Source organism: Ammospiza caudacuta, chromosome 3 (assembly GCF_027887145.1).
Source record: "Ammospiza caudacuta isolate bAmmCau1 chromosome 3, bAmmCau1.pri, whole genome shotgun sequence".
Classification (NCBI taxonomy): domain Eukaryota; kingdom Metazoa; phylum Chordata; class Aves; order Passeriformes; family Passerellidae; genus Ammospiza; species Ammospiza caudacuta.
The window spans coordinates 89,589,855-89,606,138 of record NC_080595.1 but is presented as its reverse complement, the minus strand read 5'-3'; the positions used below and the strand labels follow the sequence as shown (position 1 = coordinate 89,606,138).

The 16,284-nt window shown below is 36.4% G+C and overlaps 1 protein-coding gene across 1 annotated transcript in view; it reads left to right on the top strand.

Moving 5' to 3' along the window:
- CSMD1 (CUB and Sushi multiple domains 1) overlaps positions 1-16,284 on the top strand; it is a 1,059,051-nt gene that overhangs the window by 659,471 nt on the left and 383,296 nt on the right. Inside the window, exon 6 of the mRNA XM_058802826.1 lies at positions 14,485-14,597. Within this exon, the coding sequence (XP_058658809.1) occupies positions 14,485-14,597 (113 nt within the window). The remainder of the gene's footprint in view (positions 1-14,484; positions 14,598-16,284) is intronic.

The following is a 16,284-nucleotide window of genomic DNA, read 5'->3' as shown; positions in this document are numbered from 1 at the left end:
TTTTTCAAATACAGTAGTTTGAGTTGGAAGGGACCTTCAAAGGACATCTTGTGTAACCCCTCCACGATGAGCAGGGACATCTTCAACTTGATTAGGTTGCTCAAAGTCCCATCCAATTTCATCTTGAATGTTTCCAGGAATGGGGCATTCACCACTTCTCTGCATACCTGTCTCAGTGCTTTACTACCCTTATTTTAAAAAACTTCTTGTATCGAATCTAAATTAACCCCCCTTCACATTAAAACCATTATCCCTTGTCCAGTTGCAGCAGGCCTGGTTAAAAAGTTTGACCTCCTCTTTCTTAGGCCCTCTTCAAGGTGTTTAGGGGCCTTCTCTACTCCAGGCTGAACAAGCCCAGCTCCCTTCAGAGGTCAGGTGCTCCCTGCTCATGGCCACTCTAACAGGTCTATGTCTTTCTTATGCCAGAGGCCCAGGTCTGCTTGAAGTCTGATAAAGTTTTTAAAAGGAAATGCATGAAGATTTTTTTTTTTCCTTCCTGGTGCTGGTAGTTTTCCGGGGATTTTTTTTTTTGGTTTTGTTTCCAAGAAACTAAAGTAAGCTGTGTACAGATTTATCCCTGGAAGACCTGCAATTCAGTCTATTAGCATTTCCTTTTCCCTCCAGTGTGAAACTGAGAACCAATGTGGTTTTTTTTGGTTTTTTTTTACCAGATATAGTTTAAATCTGTTGTAAGATAACAGGATTTAATTGATTCATGGTCTAAGAGATTAATAATAGAGAATCACAAAAGAAGATAAAGAAACAATTATTTTCCCTAATTGTTATTATCTAACATGTCAGATAGATTGATCCTAAACTCATTCCCAATTGTCACTGCAAAAAGGCACAGTCCAAAGGAGCTCTGAAAATATTTTCAAGTCATCTTTTAGACACTATTGCTAAACATCCCCACATTTGGTCTGAGGTTTTAAATACAGAAATCCGTGGAGGTTTTTCTTAGTCAGAACAGAAAATGTAATTTCTGCAAATGAAAGTCTAAGGGAGAAAAAATAAATTTATATTACTTCCAATGATATTTTAAATAATTTTTTTTCTCCTGGATTTCTATTTTTCATTAGTTATTTTATAGCACAGCCAAATGGGATATTTGAAGCCTTTCATTAAAACAAAAAACAGAACAATTCATCCAATATAAAATATATAATGGAGAACAGTTACTAAAGTAATGAAATTAAATTAATTGCATGGAATGGAAAAAACATTTTTCAATTAATTATATTTGTACATTAATTTTATTTTATTTTATTTTGAAAATCTTATAGCAGCAACCACAAATGAAAAACTATTATAGAACACTACAGAACAGTCTTTCCCAACACAGAAATACAGTAGATACCAGATGTACTAAAAAATCCCCAATTGAATACTTTGATGTACCTAAAACCACTGCCCTGGATATTGTTTTTGTATCGTTTAAGTGAGTTATTCCAGAACAGGTATAATAAGTTTGATGGTCACTGGCCATTAATTCATACATCTGCTTTTTGCATTGCATCTTGTTAGATCTTAATCCTCTATTAGTAATTCACAATAACTGAAGGTTAAAGACCCAGTGGCCCATTGTAGTGGGTCCAGCACTGGTCAAATGCCAGTGCTCCTACTAAAATTATTTATTCATTTTCTGCAGTGAGACAAGGCTTAGGAGAAGGAGCAAATCAGGCTCAAAATTTGAAAGGTAAAAGAAAATTTTATTAACAGAACTAAAAGAAAAAAAAATAAAAGAGAAATCAGAATAAACCTTCAGAACACTTCTCCTCCCCCCAACTTTTCTTTTGTTTTCCCACTGACAACCATAAAGAGACAAATTTGCTATTTTCAGTTAGTTTACCACTTCAGAATAGTCTTTCATCTGTTCACTTAGGGAGAGAAGTCTCTCTCACCATGCCATGGAGACTTTTCCATAAGAAGCAGTTCTCTCATGGCTTTTAATTTCCATGAATAGCAGCTGCCTGGAAATCTGCAATCATGAAGACCCTCCCATCTTTGCCAGCCTTCTCACAGCTGTGTTCATGGCCATGTTTAACTTACGGGGTACTATTTTAAGGATGAGCTGTTCAAAAGCAAAGGTTCTCTTTATCCATCTCTGAAATCATCTTCATCTCTGGAACAGAGATGTTCTTCTTCTTCCCCTGGAGACAAAGGGTCTTCATCATTCTTATCTCTCTCTGTTCAACCTTCTCATTTGGATTACAACTAGTTCAAATCTGCTTGTCTCAGTATGGATGCGTTTGCTCATGTCTACATTTTGAACACTCCATGCTCCCATGTTTTTTTCATGAATTAAAGGGATATTCGAGTGTATTACAGTCCATCACCATGGCCTTACTAGAAGAATTTCAGCCTAAGACATCTCCTCATTCCCCTCCCATCCTCAACTTCTTCCTTGGTGTCTTCCTGTTACTTCTCTACATATCTTCACTCTGTTCTTTTTTCTCACTCAAGAGAGGACTGGCATGTGCAAGTCTCATCTGTTTTGGGGGTTTCACAGCACTGAAAGAGGTAATTTTGCCCAGGCCTGCCTATGATCCATGTGATTTCTGCCGGAGCGCTCGCAGTGATGGATTTTCCAGCTGTGCTGGGGGGGCTGTGTCACAATCTCAGGGGCCCCAGGCCAGAATGGCAGTGGCTGTTCTGGCTGTGTGGCTGTTTTCCAGTTCCAGCTGCATTTAATTCCAGCCATGGGGCTGCTTTCTGCGTGGGCTGCAGAGACTCCTCTGTGTTTTTTTCAGCGGCCACACTGGAGGAGTGAAATAAACAGGGCAGGAGACTTTCCCTCCTTTTAATGCCTTTTGTTAAAAGTGATCAGCTCAAGATTGGGCAGCTCGACATGTCTGCAGTCTCCATCATCGCTCCCAGGGCGACGAGAAGGAGGAGGATACGTGCAGCTTTGTCCACTAGTGCCAGAGCTGGGGGTCCAATCCTTGTGGAAGCCTTTTAGGGCGTGACCCCTGGTCTTCAGCTCCGCAGCCTCGCCCCCCTCCAGGTCCCGGCTTCGGGACGACTCCCCGCTCAGGGTGAGAGGCCACGAAGGTCTCTAGCATCTCCGCAAGCTCAGCACTCTGTTCCTCACGTTTAGACATCACTCCAATTTCCTAACTCTATACTGGCTCATTGTTTTGGGGGTCTTTTTAGTGTGTTTGGAATAGTAGGTTCTCATGGCATGCTGGTCTCGAAGTTGTTTTGCATGTCTCTCCCTATGTCTCTTCTCCTCACTGTCTGGGGAGGTCTAGGCCCTTCACTGTCTCAGAGAAGAGCCATCAACCCAGCCCTGGCCAGGGCCTTTACTGGTACAAAAGAGAACTATTAACGACAATGACTTGTATAACAAACAAGCAGCACCCCAGCAGCAACTCTGGTCTAACTAGTCTTTGTAACCCTTTTCTCACAAAAAAAATTTGGCAGATTTTTGTTTATAACAAGGCTGGCCAGATCTCGGCAGCCAGGCTAGGACTCAGTGGCCGATGGCCTCCTCTCCCCCTGCCCGGCAGCCACTGAGGCCCGGCCTGGCCCCCGCTGGGCTGTGTGGGCCATGGCGGAGCGGGCCTGGCCTGGGCTGCATCTCATTACCTGTTTAAGGCCAGAAGAAAGAGAGAGCTTCCCAGGCTTGTTCGGTTTAAAATGTGAATGCCACAAAGGCGTGTTCAGCTCTTTAATTGGCTTATCAGCCTGCCTATTCTTCAAAGGCAGCCAGCAACTGTTTTTGCCAGGCATGGAGGAAACTCTTCATAAGTCCTCTCAGAAAAATCACTTCCGTGGTTGCTTCTTTCCCTTCTCGCTAATTAATGCATAACCAGCACAGAAATAAAAAAAAATTAAAAATTGGAAACTCCTGTTTAGATGAGCGGTTTCTGAATTTTATTGAAGAATTTAAAGTTTTCTCAATATGGGACACTAAAGAATTTGTTAAGTGATTAATACAGCAAAACAGTACAGGGACTACTGGGAGCACAGTAAAAACTGTGGAGTTTTCAGAATATTAGCATGCTTGTCTGAATAATTTCAGTAAAAACACTATAACAGCAGTTCTCATAAACACAATTCTGTACGTGTTATAAGACCTACATTTTATCATTTCAGTTATTAATAATAACACTCAGCTATGGAACAACTTTTAAAGCAGAATTGTTATCTCTGAAGTACTCAGTAGCAGTATCTTTGTAGCAGTTAAAATGCTTTCAATTTGGTTTTATATTTGTTCAATTGTGAGCTTGTTTTAAATAGTTGTTTCCCTTCATGATAGCTACCATTTAAACCTCAGGACCCTACAACATATCTTTGGCTCTGGATATAGAACTCCTTGAACGCTACAGAAAAGTGGCTTGTAGAAATCAGAGCCTGGGTGGAATATCACTGTATTAAACAATGAAATCTAATTGATTGTGGTGTCCTAGAACTTAATGTTCCAGTTTTAATGGACAATGAAAACCATATACAGAAAGAATCCTAACATATAAGGAATTATTGTTCTTTTATTCATCAACATGAGAGCGGTAATAATCTTCCAAAGGAACAATATTCAGAGTGCCATGGAATATTGGCCTTATGATGTTTGTTAAATATTACAACAGTAATCAAGAAAAGTATTTGCTATCACTGTTGAGTCAACAAACAGATGTTCTTAATAAAACTCTTTCCCAAACACCAGTTACAAAATATAAAAAACTCTTGCCTTTGGCTTTAACCTCTAGCCAAGCACAAAGTATGTGCTGAGATAAACAGGGCCAGGAGACTTGTTCTCCTTTTTAATGCCTTTATTTAAAGTGATTAGCTCAGGCTTGGGCACCTCGGACGGGCCTGCAGTCTCCCATCACCTCTCCCGGGCCAACTCAGAAGAGAAGGATAAGCACACCTCTGTCCACTAGGGGTAGAGCTGGGGAATCACATCCTTGTAGGAGCCTTTAAGGCGTGGTGTTCCCATCTGATGTTAATGTGGCCGGCTGTCTTAGCCGGCCCTCATCTCCGGGGACGACTCCTGTGGTCAGGGCAAGAGGGACTTTGAAGGTGTTCAGCATCTCTGCAGGCTCAGCACTCGGCTCCTCACGTCCAGACATCACTCCAGTCTCTCAACTCTTATTTGGCTCGTTGTTTTTGGGGTTCCTGCACCTTTGGAGTAGGGGTCCCACAGGATGCTGGTCCTTGGAGTCACTTTGCATAGCCCCCCCCCACCCTCTCAGGTCTCTTCACCCTTCTGGGAAAAGTACACCTTAGCCTTGGGCAAGGCTCTGCTAATACAAAAGGAGAGATTAGCCACAAGGACCCGTGGTTACAATAACAAAACACGCAGAACTTCGGCAGCTATAGTGATCTGGCTGCCTTTTTGTAACTTTTTCTCACAAAAAAAAAATATTAACCGAATTTTTGTTCATAACATGTGCAACTATCACATGCAGTGTGAAGCATGTCAAAATATATGCAAGATGCTGGGTACTTTTGTGCACAAAATCTGCCTTTGGATAAAAAATTGCCTTCTCAGTTATGTCATGTCCCATAAGCTGAATTACAATACCATTTGTTTGCCTTGGATGATGCTCAGGTTTAGGTACTTACTGATCTCTTCACTGTAGCTCTTGCATTCCAAGGTGAGATTAATTTCAAACTAATGTGGAAGTCAAAAATACCTCAGATGATATATACTCCAAAATACTTACTCCTATCTACTGTCTATAAAAGGAACTTCTCACAGATGGAGACCATTCACTGCCAACAACTGAAATTAGATAAGTTGAAGCCTTATCTCCTCATTTTACTGGGCCAAAGGGCTTTTAAGCATACATGTAGACTGCTGAGACAACATGAGGAACGTAAGCTATATCTTGGGATGGCATGATTTGAGTATGTTTTTGGAAAATATATAAAATTTCTGTTTACATTTGCATTTTTACCAGTGTGGCTGTGGCCTTATCACTTAAAACTTTATTCATTTAAGGGAAAAAGAAAAGATATGGCCTTAAAGAATTTTATATTGTTATCCTGATTTAGTTTTAAATAAGTTGTCAGCCTGTTCCAATGTAACTAAGTGCCATGAGAAGGGAGCAAAGTGAGTAAGCAATATTTTGTCAGATTCAAAATCTTGTATAATCACCAATAATGATAATAAAATTTTCAAAATTCATCATCACAGGCAAAGTCTTATTTTTCTTTCGTTAAGAATCATTCCATATGAAACATACATCTAAAATATTTACTAGACAGTGTTTCTTAATAATACAATGAAGCTGGTAATGAGCTTAATGAATGTAATAACTACTCAGTAATACCACATAAAACAATTATGGAACATCATATTTTATTTTATGCTAGGTTATTTCATTTCAAAGAGGAATTTTCATTGCATGCTTTCATTTATTAATGGTTAAACCTTCTACTCTCAATGTGAAGGAAAACAGCAAATAAAAAAAATATTGCATTTTGAGACTACTCAGGTGAAAGTATCTGAATCATTGAAATTGACAGTGCCATAGTGAAAACTTATTCTTGAACTTATTCCCTTACTCATCTGTGTTTTCCTTTCTTACATCTTCTTAACACTCGTCAATTCTGTGTTTCATTTGAACTATTTCCTTAGACTGACATAAGTATTTGATATAAAATTCTCTGGCAAACTCCTTGTGGTCCATTATGACTTTAGATATTTGTCAATTTTTTTTTCCTTTACAGAGAGTGCCTTCTGTATTACTACTAGTCATTAGTTTTCCTGACTCACCTCAGGAAAAAGCTCTGTCAGTCTCATTGAGCATCCTAGGAACACATCCAGTTCTTCTGAACAATTCTCAGGAGAGCTTCTAGGGGTACTTAGCAAGCTAAGATTTGCTAAGGTCTTCCTATGTCTTTAGGATAGGGTGAAAAAAAGCTCACCCAAAACCATATCCATTGATTTGAATTAATTTTTGTTTGAAGTGGTAATAAGGTACAATGCAAATGGAGGTGTTTAGTGGCAGCTTCCAGTATAACAACTCATGGTTAAGGAAGTAGGCAGAGAAAAATCATGCTGGCTCTAATTACTTTAAATAAGAAACACCTCACACTGCCTCTTTACATCTCCCCACTTCTGAACTCTTGTAGATTATGTTAGCTGTTGCAAATAGTCTCTTATTTCAAATACTGCATAAAGAAGAGAGGATTTACACTTTTCATGTTTAACTGATAGTTCTTATTTAGGAGATAACCTGGTCTCACTTATCAAGCATAATAAGTATTTTTTCACTTCATTGCTATTGTAAATAGTCTAAATTGTTAGCCTATTTATTCCTTCTTATAGCTTGTTGTTCCCTAATTTATACTAATCTATAAATTCTTCCTTTCCCTAAGTTGTGACCTCCAGCTGCATTTCACTTTGCTTTTCCTGTGCTCCTGACACTAAATTCGTGCCAGCTCTGATTTGTTTCTCTTTTCCATGAGCAATTTAATTTGCTAAAATGGCACACCGATGTCTCACCTGGAGGGGCTGGGGAGGAGAGGATAATTTTCTTCCATTATAGTCTTTAAATAAGATCACAGAAATTCCAGCAAGAATCCAAGCTGATGCATGTAAAGAAGGGCAATATGGAAGCAAAGGATTAAGGAAGGAGTAGGAAATGCAGGAGAAGGAAGAACAGAAAATAACATCACACTTCTTTTAGGCAGCAGCTGCTTGTCAGAGCATCTCATGTCTGTGAAACTGCAGCCACAGTAAGCATGTTTGTCTCTAACCCTCTAACACAGTTTGAAAAGCTACACATTTACTTACAGCTAAAGCAGCTCATTACTTGCTCTCTATTAATACCTGATGTGGCCTTGGCCATCCTGGTGTGACAATGAGTTTGAAGTAATAAACCTCCAATATTCTTTTTTAATTTATCTATAGTAAATATAAATATTTACATATAGAATAGAGATAATACAGAGAGACTATATATACAAATAGGCATAGACTATGTCTTCATTTGTTTGCTGCAATAATCATACTTTATGCCTTAGAAAACTATCTCCTGTTGTTTTGTCAGTTAGTGAGTGATGATCCTTGAATGTTCTTGAATGTTTGGATCTGAATCTACAGAAGAGGAGTGCAAAATGGAAGATAGCTCTCAGCTGAAAATTAGGGTACAATTTTCTTTCTTAATTTCCTAACCCAGAGACCTGTTATGGAAATTCATTAAATGTTTGTGCTTGTTTCAGCCAGGACAGAATTCATTTTTTTGCAGTAGTAGTAGGGGGCATGGTTGTGGGCATGTCAGTGAGGTAATTCTGTAGCACAGGGCATTGCTGCGGGTAGGGATAAGGGACTCTGACATCCAAAAAGAAGGCTGTGGCTTCTGGATGAAAAATATGTTGTCATTGCCTGCCATTGTTTGTTGCCTTCGGGTCCTCATGAGCATTTTGTGTATGAATCACCTTCTTTTTTTTTCATTACTTTTTTTTGCTACTACTATTGTTGTTGTTACTGTTCCTATTTCATTGCTGTTTTCAGTTTCAACACATGATCTTTACATTTTATGCCTCAAGTTCTCAACTCCATTCCACTGGTGTGGGAAGGGAAGGAGAAGGGGGAAGCAAATGAGCAGTAGTATGGTTTGGAGTCTTGGTGGGAGAACTAAATTGGGGAATACCATTCCTAAACCATGACAATATTTTGCACTATTTTCAAAATAAACAAATAGATAAATAAATAAATAAACACATTCTAGAGAATACAAATACTTCTGTGGTTAAGTGATTATAGAAACAGCAGAAGTATTCAAAACTGATGCATGATTGTTAGAGTGCTTCTCTCTTTTTTTTAGATCTGAACTAGTCCTTACAGAGCACGTATTTATATAGACTTGATTCAATTAATTTTATTATATTTTACTGTAATTTTGAACAATACACTTACTGTTGTTTTGAACAATAATATTACTCTCACTATATATATAGTTTGCTTAATAGAAAATTGTGAGAGTAGCTAAATTAGAAGGATAAGGATAGATGAGTTGACAAAACCCACTTTATTTCCTGCATTTTCATGAAACTGAACTGTCAGTTGTTTTATAAGATAAGATTATCTGTTTATGATAGTCAAAACAATGTCAAGAACCTTGTAAAAGAGACAAAATTAGGTTTATTTCTTCATACAAAAATAATAATTATTTTATTAACAGATCCAAAATCAAAACCAAAATTACACCTTTCTAGATCAGTCCTCTTAATTAAATGTAAAATAGTTTTATTATACCTGAATTTGAGTCAAACAGTAACTACTGGAAAGACAAAAAATATTTCAGTGGCAATCCTGTTAGTAATGAATTTGATAAACCTTATCACAATCTCTTGGTAATGCAATAGACTTCAAAGGACGTTCTGCTCCTATATCTGACATACTGTACATAAGGAAAACATTACTCCTCCAAGACTGCATGGAAACAGAATATCTTATTACTTGCATAAACAGTAGATTAGTGTCTGTGTGAGGAAATGATGGAATAAGAATAAAAATTAAAACATCACTTGAAGTAGTATAACATGAAAAAGTTTGTCTGCAGCTCACAATGATCAACAGAAAGAGTTTCCTCTGCTGTCTCTGATCCTGCAGCAGCCTAGTTGCCTTCAGATTTAGAAGAAGAATAGCTGGGGTTGTTTAATTATTTCTCATTATTTCTTGTAAGATGCAATGTTTGCCAGCATAGGTGTATTATGATACTAGTATACCTTTAAGGCTCTCAAAACCTTGGCCTTTAATTCTTTATGATGCTGGAACAGGCACAGGAATTCCCTGCAAATCTATCTTGTTCAGTAGAGCACAGTGCAACATCTACTATGCAGAAATTAGAGATTTTAGGTTCCATGTGCAATTCTCATTCTAAGCCTACAGGTAAATACACTACCTTACAATGTTATTTGAAAACCTATTTTCTGTTTGCTTCTTTTCTTCTCACAGAGTTGCTATTTAACATGTCACTGAGTATTTGATACTCAGTGAATAAACAGCTATTTAATGTTTCCTTCAGTCCCTTTCAGTGCATGGCCTCAAATACCCATAAGCCCAGAGCATTCAAATGTGTCACTTGTCCAAGTGACACTTGGATTTTTAACCCCCTGGTCCTAGAGAATAAAGTCCTGGCTGCCATCAGTACAGGAGATGAAAACTCAACACTCTGCAAGTCAAATCAACTATTTCCATAAAATGCATAAATAACATTATTTATACATATATATGTGTACTTGGATAAGGTAATTTAGATTAGATATCACTATCTGTCTAGGCTAGGGCAGATTTTCAAGACTATCTGTGCTAGGCTTTAAAATCAGTGTCAAAAATGCATTACAATTTTCATAGTGGAGGCAGAATTCAAACATAAGTGAGGAATTTAATTTCTTTTCTATTACTTCCCATATAATAAATGTTTTCAGCTAAAAGGGACAGAGAAACTTTCAGTATTCTTTCTAGACAGCATTGGAGAAATCCTTAATAGAGATCAAAGCATGAAATCTTTTAAGGAGAACTTTGATATTAGAAATATGGGGGTTTTTATCCTATCTGAATAATTTGTCTGATACGAAGTAGTTCCAAGCCTTCCTATGATGTTAGATATAACACCTAAACTGAGCTAAAATTACTCTACCTTTATTCACATGCCACAGGAATGAATATTATGTATGTGCACTTGAAATAAAGACAACTTTGCTTTAGTTGCACCTTTTCTTTTGTAGCAACCTACCAGCACAAGTCCTGCCTGTTAGTATTTCCTGAACACCTCAGAAGGCGTGGTCACATTCCCAATGCCTATTGGGATCCTGTGGTTTACTCAGCTGCCTACACTGATCCCATGAGAGATCAAGGGAGCACACACCATGGGCAGAATAGCTTCAATATGAGTCTTATGAGGCACAGGAACAGGTCGCCCAGAGAAGCTGTGGAGTCCCCATGCCTTGGAGTGTCCAAGATTGGATGTGGCTTTGAGCAGCCTGGTCTAGTGAAAGATGTCCTTGCCAATGGCAGCTGGTTGCAACCAGATTATCTTTAAGATTCCTTCCAACCCAAACCATTCTATGATTCCAAGATTCCACTATTTTCGGTTGTTTTAAACTTAAATAATGTAGACTTTTAAGCAGAAATTGATATGAAGTGCCACTGTTCAATTTACTAATATGGACATAACCAAACTGCTTATTTTCCATAAATATTCAACTAAAAAGGTATCATGTAACAGTAAAGGCTATACTGAGTCGGAGGGAGCACATGCAGTAGCACCAGCACACACGTGGGCACTTAGTCACAAATGGTGGTACATGATGCACCTCTCAGCTGGTCAAGCTCAGAGGAAATTGTTCTTTGTGGGACTGGGAGGGATCATTCCATCAGGAGAATGTCTCCTTGGGAATCTGTTGAGCAGTGGTGTCCAGCCTCTCTATTGGTGAACAAGAGCAGCTAAACTGAAAAGCACATCCTCTGGCCATGGACTTGTATTTTGTATACCAGAATACCAAAGAACATGTGTTCTATGGACCCCTTCCCCACATTGTGTCTTTTTCTGTAGGTGTAATATTCTGGTTTGTAGGACTGGAATACAACTGTCCTTGACATTACTGATTTTTACTTTTCTCTGACGAACATACACGTTATTAATTTTTTTTTTTTAATTTTGATATTCACTGTGCAATGGAAATAGTTTATTTGTCTCCTATTCTGTTATTTAAAAAAAATAACAAAAACCCAAAACACACCTAGAGATAAGAAAGAAGGAAAAAAACCCAATGTCATATAATACTTCAACTTCTGTGTGAGGTTCAGATCTGCCTGCTGTATCAATTCATGGGATGATCTGCCACTTTCATCAGTAACCATGCCCACCTCTCTCTTCCATACACAGCTTTGGTTGCCCATCCTTCAGAAATTCCATGAAAAATGAAAATGATCAATTAACATGTAAAGAGGAATTTTACACTGTATCCACAAACTTTTGGATCTGCCATTAGTGGAAACTGAAATTTTCCATAGGAAGTCCCACCTAAACAAGATGAATGCCATAGAGTGACGTACTTTGTGTAGGGGCATCACTTTTGATGTCCACATTTCAGCTACAGGATTGCCAGCTGACGCTCCCAGATTTTTTTTTTTTTTTTTTTTTTTTTTTTTTTTTTTTAATTTCTGTACTACAGTGAAGACATTTTAAAAACCTTACAGAAAAAAATCAAACACCACTGTGCCATATACTAGTTATAACTTTCTTGCAAGGACCACAAAGATATTTTACGCTTTCTCACTTTCTCCAACTAAAACATAAACAGCATTGCTGTTAAAGATCATATTCTTATCTAGAGTTCAGTATGAAAGAAATTATGCAGCTAAATTAGAGCTGTGCTAAAATAGGTTGTTTTAAATACACTCTCAGTTTCATTTTCATATTATGTTTCTTAGTATTATGGGGAGATTTGAGACTGTTAAGAACCTTGCAGAGTTCACACAGATATGGAAATATCATGTGTATTGTGTGTCAGGGAAATATCTGTCTATTAGATATGTAACTAAGGAAAGATCTGCTCTGAACATGCTTTTATAATGATGTTCATTTAATCTTTTATTAAATATACAATTTAATTCATATTACAACTGAATATTTCAGTCTAGAGTTTTGCCAGCTTTGAAATTTAGAGCTCTGGATATACTAGCTAGAATGTTACTACTTGTATATTTCTTTTTTGAAGTAAAACCAACCCCTAAAACAGTGTTTCTAGAATGTAACTTTATGTACTTGGACAAATGATTTGTCAGTTCAGTGAAGTACAGTCTATAGTAAAGTATAGTAAAAGCTTTTAGATTGAGCATACATTTTGACAATTGCTAAGAGATACTAGCAAAGATATGTTCTGTATTCTACATATGGTTTTGTTTTTTCTTTTCCTTTTAGTTATATCTCAGTACTTTTTACAGGTACACCCAAATTCTAAGTAGATTTGAAACAGAAAAGACCAGTTTGTAATTACAAATATTTAGAGCAGTGCTCTAATATAAAGTGTGCTTGAAAGAATATATAAACTATAAAAGTCCATCTGAATGAGATGTAGAAATGTATAGGTCTGAATAATTTAATGAACACCTTTAAAAACTATTTAATGCCATGTTTAAAATGAAGTGCGTAAATATTCTTGTAAAAGACCAATCCTTTTTTTCAATCAAAACTGTTTTTAAACAGGGTTTGGGTTTTCCTTATGTTGTTAACAAGAAGATAAAGAAAATGAGATTATAAATTAAAATAAAATTTCTCTGATTTAGTTTGCATGTCATATGTAGAAAAAAACCCCCATTGGTTAAAAATCTCTATTTCAATATATTGGTCTTGCTCCACTGCAGAAAAAAATAAAAGGGATTCAGCCGTGGTTCTAGCTATACTTCTCAAAGAAACATTATTTCCTAACATGATGAGTTTCCTATTAATCTAGAATATTTAATGAAACTCTGATATCTCATACTGTGATGAAAAAAAAGGCATCTATTTCACTATGCTGATTAATTTTGGAGGGAGACTAAATCCCATTTCAGTTTGGTTATTTTTTAGCTCCAATATATGTACTGTGTCTACTTCAGCACTGGCAAATCTACCCTCACACAGATTATATCTTAGCTGAGAATTTCTGATATTCATCAGTTTGACTTTTGTTTTAAGTAATCAAGATTTTTTAAAAGGATAAACTTAATTTTGTGTAGTTCTTCAGAGCTATTCAGGGAAAAAAAAAAATCTGGAGCATGGTCATGCAAAACCAAAAAAAAGGGTACCATCTGGTAAACTAAGACGTGAATTTACATCATATTAGGTTCTTTGTGGTAGCTACTGCATTAACAAATGGTGTAGTGGTGTAGTGTAATGAATGACAATGGAATAATCCAGTGTGGGCCAAGGGCCTGTTGCCTGTATGACTGTACTAGAAAATTTCTTTGTGCACTTTCTTCATACCCACTGTTGTGATTAGACTTCTCTGTGTTTTTTTTTATTAAATGTGGATTGGACTTAATATACACAAAATCAGTTCTACTAGCATAGTTGTAGGCCTATAACTTACCACTCAAACCAAAAATTAGATAGCATCCATAACCCTTATTTAACACTTCTTAATACTTGAGATTTGACTTCCTGTCAAATCCCACAGCAGGGAGTCAGATAATGAGATCTTGTCATAACTGAATGGGCTTATTTTCTGCTGAATGTTTTGACACATGCATGCACACCTACACTTGCATGCACACACTCTCATAAGACTGGTTTTCTTCTTTAATTCATGAAAAAAATATTTCAGAAAAACAAGTTTTAATCATAAAAGGGATAACTGTAATGAGAAAAAAAAAAAAACAACATGTTCCTTTCAACATAATAGTTACTTAACTAGTAATACATTGAGATTAGATGACAGCAAATCATTGTGATCTAATATATTTTGAGGTTTGAGGGGGTTTCTCTTTAAAGTGGTGTACACATGAATTTTTTTAATATTAGACTTTTTTCCTTTTTCCAGGTTGAGTGGTATGAATCTACCTTCTCCAGTTATCAGCAGTAAGAACTGGTTACGACTTCATTTTACGTCTGATAGCAATCACCGACGAAAGGGATTTAATGCTCAGTTTCAAGGTAGGAAACCAATAAAAGCATGCCTAGAAAGCCCTTTACCTTTAGGCATCACTAAAGTGGTGGTGGAATTTGATAATTATGTTTAAATATCACAGACACAGTAAAAAGCTGACTCTTGTTATTACTATGTAACTATTGCTCTGACGCTGAATATCTGTTTTCCCTGTGTGATCAGATGTCTCTAGGGATTTACTTTTGGAAAAAGTATGTGTGCTTCACAATGCAGTCTGCTCTAAATATGTATTTGCTTGCTCACTTTTTTCATAATAAACTTCTTTGCAGTCAGTCTGATCTTTGCTTTAAAAACATGCCTGGAATGAAACTTAGAGAAAGTCAATTCCACACAAAGGCAGGCTTCTATCTAAACATTGTCTTCCTTCATTATTCAAAACCTAACTCTTATCCAGAAGCTACATTCATCGTTTGGAAATTTGACTCAACCATAGTATAGTACGGATTATATTTCATGCTCCTGCATATATTTGCATATACAACTTCAAAAGAAGACAAAAGGATGTCAGTGTTGCTGTCATTTCTATTTGTGTTCATGTAGATACTTTTTAAAATGCAATTTTTTAGAATGGATTCTTTATTGATTTTTGTACTTTATAAATCAATGCTCAAGATGAAAGTCATGATAGTTATATTGAAAATAGAAAAGCTTCCTAAATTATCTGTGCTTTCATATTTTGCAGTTATATACGCTGTTTCAACCCTTTTACCCCCCACAGCATCAAATCCTTTAGGAATTTAAACATTTGTGTTTTTTCCACTGAAAGTGTGGTACCTCTATAAATTTTGAAATTACACATACATTGCAACAACTGTATGTTTTCTGGTGACCATGGCATGCATGTGCAACAAAAGCATTTAATATACATAGTCCTTTTAGTTTTAAAAATATTTTGAACATTTCAGAAAAAAAATATGAAATTTCATTTAATTTTGGCAACTCAGCATAAGTATGTGATCCTTTGCACTTAAAACTTATTTTTTTTCCAAAGTATATCAAGGATGCATATATAATACCACTGCTGGGTACTATGAATGAAAACGCACCGCTTATGTAAACTCTGTATCTTAAGGTCTAAAGACTGTCAATTGAGGTCCACAAAAATATTGTGATTTGTCCTGCTGAGGCACCAGAAAACTGTGAATCAACATAGTAACAAGGAGGAAGTTTGTGATGATGTAACATACACTGGAAAACAATTTTTGATCTTCTTCAATATATCTTATCTCTAGACAAATACTCACCAAGTACTTAAAACTTTTGGGAAATATCTGGTGAGATGGTTATTTCAGATGTATCTCTCTTGATCTGCATAATACATCAGATATTGGGTAAAAATGTGAACATCCTTGATGTAGAATATACCTTGAATTACATGTGAAAGTATCTTATTACAATCAAATTCTTACAATTACAGAAACTTCCTTTCTTAATTTAAATCATTCTTATGAATTGCAGGTTTATACATTTTACTGTATTTAATACAAAGATTTCTGAATTACATGAGAGATCATGACTTACATAGTTATCTATCTTATCAGACTCAATTGCAATTAAATAAATTCCTATGTTAGTGATATTAACATTAACTGTGTTAAAACATCAGAGAAAAAATTCAAGACCCATAGGATGAAAATTCATAGTGGTATAAAAAACAGGTTAATCCAACTGCTT